Source organism: Rana temporaria, chromosome 4 (genome assembly GCF_905171775.1).
Source record: "Rana temporaria chromosome 4, aRanTem1.1, whole genome shotgun sequence".
Taxonomy (NCBI): Eukaryota; Metazoa; Chordata; class Amphibia; order Anura; family Ranidae; genus Rana; species Rana temporaria.
In genome coordinates this window covers 338810039-338816190 of record NC_053492.1, presented here as the reverse complement: position 1 = coordinate 338816190, position 6152 = coordinate 338810039, and the positions used below count along the sequence as shown (strand labels likewise).

The 6152-nt window shown below is 46.8% G+C and overlaps 1 protein-coding gene across 2 annotated transcripts in view; it reads right to left on the bottom strand.

Moving 5' to 3' along the window:
* Positions 1 to 1341: 1341 nt before the first annotated feature.
* FEZ2 (fasciculation and elongation protein zeta 2) overlaps positions 1342 to 6152 on the bottom strand; it is a 203565-nt gene continuing 198754 nt past the window's right edge. The window contains exon 9 of one of the 2 annotated variants that reach the window (XM_040350753.1): positions 1342 to 1464. In XM_040350753.1, coding sequence (XP_040206687.1) covers positions 1367 to 1464 — 98 coding nt within the window. In that variant the 3' untranslated portion in view covers positions 1342 to 1366. The remainder of the gene's footprint in view (positions 1465 to 6152) is intronic. The other variant, XM_040350755.1, reaches the window with a different exon arrangement.

Sequence of the window (6152 nt, the reverse complement as noted above, 5' to 3'; positions counted from 1 at the left end):
GGGAAAGGCCCAGAAAGATCTTAAATTCCTGAACCGTAATTGGTTTCCAGTCTCTGGCAAAGGAAGGCAACTGGGGATTAGTGGCAATGAATTACTCTGGTCCACAATAGATCTATAGAGATCTTCCGTGAAAAACAGCGAATAATAATCAAGTGGCGTAAAATCAGCTGTTTCCACTTGGTATTCAGGTGGAAACAGCTGTTTTTACGCCACTTGATTATTATTGCTGTGCTGGGTGCTGCAAAAGTGGTGCTGCAGAAGTGGTGGGGATCCAATCGGGATTGGCAAATTCTGCAGGAAGGGCACTATGGGCACGATGGGCCTGCCTTTATCTTCTTTTTGGTGGCAGCGGGACACTACTTGTGTTTGCCACCTCGCCAGCTTGAACTGCACTTATGGGACTCTCCACATCACCAAGTGTTACTGCAGTGCTGGATGTATGTCCAGGTTGTACTAGGCCGCTGGTGCTTGCCAGTTCACCAGAAGGAATAGCGGCGCTAGTACTGGCTCTCTTCTCCATACGAGGGACCTGCGGTTCTTGCACTTCAACAACAGCAGAATGGGGTCGGCTACGCCTGACCTTAGCAGGGACCTCACCTTCGTCGCCAGAGCTATCTGTCATGGAGCCGCTGTCATCTACGGGATCTTATTCTGAGCCTGAATCTGACAGATGCATGAACTCCTCTTCACTATCTGTCATGCTCAGAAACTTGTAGGCCTCCTTACTAGTGTACCTTCGATTTGCCATTTCGGGCTCTAAATTTAGTGGTACACTAGTAAGGATTCACAGGTAAAAAAGCACCTGTCAGCAAATGTATAAAACGCTACCAAAAAAACTGTTAGCGATCGCAGGGATCAGGCCTGTCTAGAAAGAGGAAAGGCCTGGTGTCCCCAGTAACACACTTCCATCCCTATAACATATAGTCAAACAAAGGATTCGCCCCGGGACTTTAAATGAAGTGGGTACCATTACCACCGGTAAGAATAACAATAGTTGTTACAGTATATAATTTATTCAAGTAAAATTCTTTACATGCAGATAGATAACACCAACAGTTGCCAATAAAAAGATACATAAACAAAAAATATTGGTACATATATGTAGGATCGGTCAGAGTACACGGGCATCATACTACCCGACTAGTTTCGCAAGATCCAGCTCGCTCTTCAGGGGTGTGTAACACTGTACCTAAGATGAAAAAATATACATATATGTTTGGCAATATGGCACAGTATTGGTTGTAAAGGCACAGGGTAGGAGGGGTTATGGGTCCCCATACTCACCACTGAGCTTGACCATGGCTACAGGTGTGCAGCCCCAAGGCGGCGGCAGCAGGTGCCTCACCCGGGAACTGAGGGGGCGGAGTCAGAAAGGCACCCCACCAGGGGCCAAACGGAGAGCAGGCATGGCATAGGTGTAGTGATGTATCCATAGAGACCTCGTTAGTCCATAAAAAGTATAGGCTGTGAACATAAGTATGTTTATCAGGCATCTAAAGTAGTAAAGTAGAGTAAATAAGTATAAGCATAAGAATATGTATAAATGAAGGCCTGGGCCAAAGATGGTAGGGACACGGAGATGGTTAGAAATGTGGGATAACAGAGGGATACTAGCAGATGACAAGATAGGAAAAAGAGGTGAACTGTGACTGTGTGTATGGTGATGTATCCCTAGAACCCTTGTTTTTTCCATAAAGAGTATAAGCTATAAATATGTTTATCGGGTATCTGCAATAGTAAAGTAAAATCAATGAGTATTAGCATAAAGATGTATACATCTCAATAAAGGGCCTGGGTCAAAGATGGTAGGGACCTGGAAATGATGGAAAACAGGATAGCAAAGGGGTACTAGCAAGTGGCAAGATGAAAAAGAGAGAGAGGAAAAGGGGTGAACTTGGTTGTGTGGAGGAATGTGTGATATAAAAAAACAAAACAAAAATATATAAATATAAAAATAAATGAGTAATAAGTTCTCAAGAATTGAGCTGTGTGTAAGGAATGCCTAAATATAGGTGGATATAGTAGGTACCTGAGTATGGTGAATATCCCAAGTATAAAAGTAATGAGACACAGCAGGCAATCTCCACACCTGTGTGTGTCCTCAGTGAAGAGTGAAATGAAATCCAAGCCATGCCTGACCTCCAATTGAACCCCGGAAGAGCCCAGAAGGCTCCGCCCCAACACCATGTGTGGATGGCTGACATGTGAGCGCAGGAGGCGCCCATTGTCATAGGTAGGCATGCATGTGAGAATGCACCTCCATGCCATCAGATGGTAAAGTTTGTCCAGCTGCGCTGACGTCCGCGGAATCGCGATTGCACGTGCATGCCTCCCTATGACAATGGACGCTATAAAAACCTGGCGGCGAACCTAAAAAAATAACTGGCTACCTAGCGGCACCAGCGACTACTACAGAGATCAGAAAAACGATTGCTTAGTGACACTGGCGGGGGTGAAAGGGTTACCTGGGGGGCGATCAAGGGGTTAAACCTTTAATAGGGGGGTTAGGGGGCTACCCTGGACCTAAAGGGGTCTAAAGCTAACTGCCTTGATACTTTTTACTGTCACAAATGACACTGATTGCAGTGATCAGTAATAAAATTACCACTTCAAACGGTGACACTGTGACTGGGGGTACTGGGGGTGAAAGTGTGCTGGTGTAACTTACTCCTGGAGCCAAACGCTCCTGGAGCCAAACGGACTGCCGCATGTACCAGGGGGGGTCCGATTGGACCCCCCACCTGCGGGAAGGCAGGCACGTACATGTACGTAGATATGCCTGTATGTGCCATTCTGCCGACGTATATGTACATGCGGCGGTCCTGAAGTGGTTAAAGTCTATGGGGAGCAGTGATTTTAATAATACTTAAAGTAAAACAATAAAAATAAAATATTCCTTTAAATATCATGCCTGGGGTGTCTATAGTATGCCTGTGAAGTGACACAGTTTTCCTGTGTTTAGAACATTGCCACAGCAAAATTAAATTTCTAAAGGAAAAAAAGTCATTTAAAACTGATCGCGGCTGTAATGAACTGTTGGGCCTCGGCAATATACATAAAACTCATTGAAAAAACCTGCATGGGTCTACCCCCAGTCCATTACCAGGCCCTTCGGGTCTGGAATGAATATTAAGGGGAACCCTGCACCCAATTTTTTTTATGGTGTGGGGGCCCCCCCCAGGCACTATATACTCTGAACAGCAGTATATATATTATATGACTGTGAAGCAGGTCACTACGTGCGCAACTGTCCTGTCAAGATGCGTAAGTGTCCCTCTCAGCCTTATCTGCCAATGCAACCCACCTTGCTCTCCCTCTCTCTCAGCTCCAGGGAAGGACGTTTCCAGTCAACGCTATCATTGACTATGGCGTATGTAGCCGTTTTATCGATTCCACCTTTGCCAATCAACACAACATCCCTCTGCAGGAAAAGACTCATGGACTTTCTGTCTACCTGGCCCATGGCTCCCGTATAAAATCAGGACGGGTAACCCAGGAAACCCTCTGCCTGCCACCATTACCTCTCAACATAAGGAGTTGCTGACCCTTGATGTTATCTCCTCTCCCGTTTCCCATGATCCTGGGTATACCATGGCTCCAGGCTCACAATCCCGATCACAGATCAACTGGGTATCTGGAGAAGTGTCATTCCTGTCCCCCTACTGCCAGAAGTACTGTCTACCCGGACCCCCCAGCCCGTCTGCTACTCTGTTCTGACCTGAATCTGCTTCAGTCTGTCCCAAGACCTTACCATGAATTCATTGATGTCTTTAGTAAAACGGGGTGCCGACTCCCTTCCGCTTCACCGCTCCTATGACTGCCCGATCAAGCTTCACCCTGGGGCCGAGATTCCCTTTGGGCGCATCTTCCCGTTATCAGAAAAGGAACAAGAGGCTCTGAAGGTATATGTTGACGAAAATCTGGGCAAGGGGTTCATCTACCTCACCAGCGGGCGCCAGAAAATTCTTTGTCACCAAAAAGGATCAGACCCTTCGCCAATGTGTGGACTACCGTGAGCTAAACAACATCACAGTCAAGAACCCTTATCTGCTACCCCTGATACCTGAACTCGTCCAAAATTAAGGTCTGCTGTCATCTTCACCAAGTTGGATCTGAGGGGGGCCTACAATCTGGTCCGCATTTGGGCCAGGGATGAGTGGAAGACAGCATTTCGTACCCGGTTCGACCACTACGAATATTTGGTTATGTCCTTCGGGCTGTGCAACGCCCCTGCCACTTTTCAGCACTTTATCAATGATGTGTTCAGAGACTTTGACATCTTTGTCATTGTCTATCTATCTGTAGATGACATTCTAGTCTTTTCCGGGTCATTTGACAGACATCGGGGAACATGTCCGCAGGGTACCAAGTCGCCTCCGCCAACACGGACTGTATGCCAAGGCGGAGAGATGCGAGCAGCAAACCATTCAATTCCTGGCCTTGGTAATCTCCCCTACATCCATCAAGATGGATCCCCAAAAGGTATCTGCTATACTGGACTGGCCAGTACCCTTGGATAAAAAGGAGTGCAACGTTTTGTGGGGTTTTCAAATTTCTATAGGAGAGTCATCAAGGGATTTTCCGCAATAATCACACCCATTACGCAATTAACCAAGCAGAACTCACGTTTCCATTGGAACCCTGAGGCCCAAAAAGCCTTTGATACACTTAAAGGACTTTTTACATCAGTTCCAATTCTCAGCCATCCTGATCCTGTGCTCTGCCTTACATACTTTAAGTGGATGCATTCGAAGTAGCAGTTGGGGCTGTCATCTCTCAACACCAAGGAAGCAAGGACTTAATGCACCCTGTGGGTTTTTTTCTCCCGGAAACTCTCCCCTGTGGAGAGAAATTATGATGTTGGTGATCGGGAGCTACTTACCATCAAAGCCGCCTTGGAGAAATGGAGGTACCTGTTGGAGGGCGCTGCCCATCCAGTATTAATTTATACCGATCACAAGAACTTGGAATATTTAAGATACGCTAAACAGGTGAAACCTTGGCAGGCCTGCTGGGCCCTATTTTTCTCACGCTCCTGCTTTCACATCACCTACCAGCCAGGCTCAAAAAACTTCAAGTCAGATGCACTCTCACGTCTGCACGACAACCCCAAGGATTTATCTGTTCTCGATGCCATCTTACCAGCAGGTAATTTTATACTCCTACAGACAGATCTGCTCTCTCAAATTAGGGAAACATCCACGGACTCTTCTAAACACTCTGGTGCCACCTTGACATCCAGAGATGGGTTATTCAGAATTTTTGTTCCGGGAAGCACTTGGGTTGAAGTACTAAAGCTTCTCCACGACCACCCGCTGGCAGGACACTATGGAGTTCGCAAGACTCTTGAACTGGTACGGTGTACATTCTGGTGGCCGGGTCTGGAGGAGTTCTGCAAATCATACGTCAGTGCATGCCCTGTCTGTAACCAAAACAAAACAACAAGGAACCGAGCCTGGGGACTGCTGAAACCCCTACCTGTACCTGATAGGCCATGGAAAATGATTGCTATGGATTTTATAGTGGAGCTTCCATGTTCTGAGGAATGTACAGCAATCTTTGTGGTCGTAGACCGCCTGTCTAAAATGGCCCATTTCCTACCACTAAAGGGCACCCCATCCGCTGCTGAGGCTGCCCGTGTATTCATCAAGGAAATTATCAGATTACATGGAGTCCCTTCAAACATCGTGTCCAATTTACTTCACGTTTTTGGAGAGCTCTGTGTGAGACTTTGAAAATTGAACTTGCTTTGTCCTCAGCCTATCACCCCCAAACCAACGGGGAAACTGAGAGGACAAATCAGAGACTCTTGTATGTTGTATGTCCTTTTCACAAGATGATTGGGTGTCCCTACTGCCCTTAGCAGAGTTCGCCTATAATAATGCCAACTATTCTGCCACTGGGCAATCCCCTTATTTGCCTAATTTCCATTTACATTTTTACTTGACTTTCTTCCAGAATCTCCAGTTCCGGCAGTACAGAGCACAGTGGATTTCCTCAGCCGCAACAACCGGGTGTTGCAGGAAGCAGTGACCAAGGTTTGGGACTTTGTTCAGGTGTGGGAGATTAGGATTACCCCAGAGGGGGAGGTGGGGGGGGGAGTATGTCCCGGGAGAGCTATTTCATGTTCTAACCCTGCACCACACTGAGAT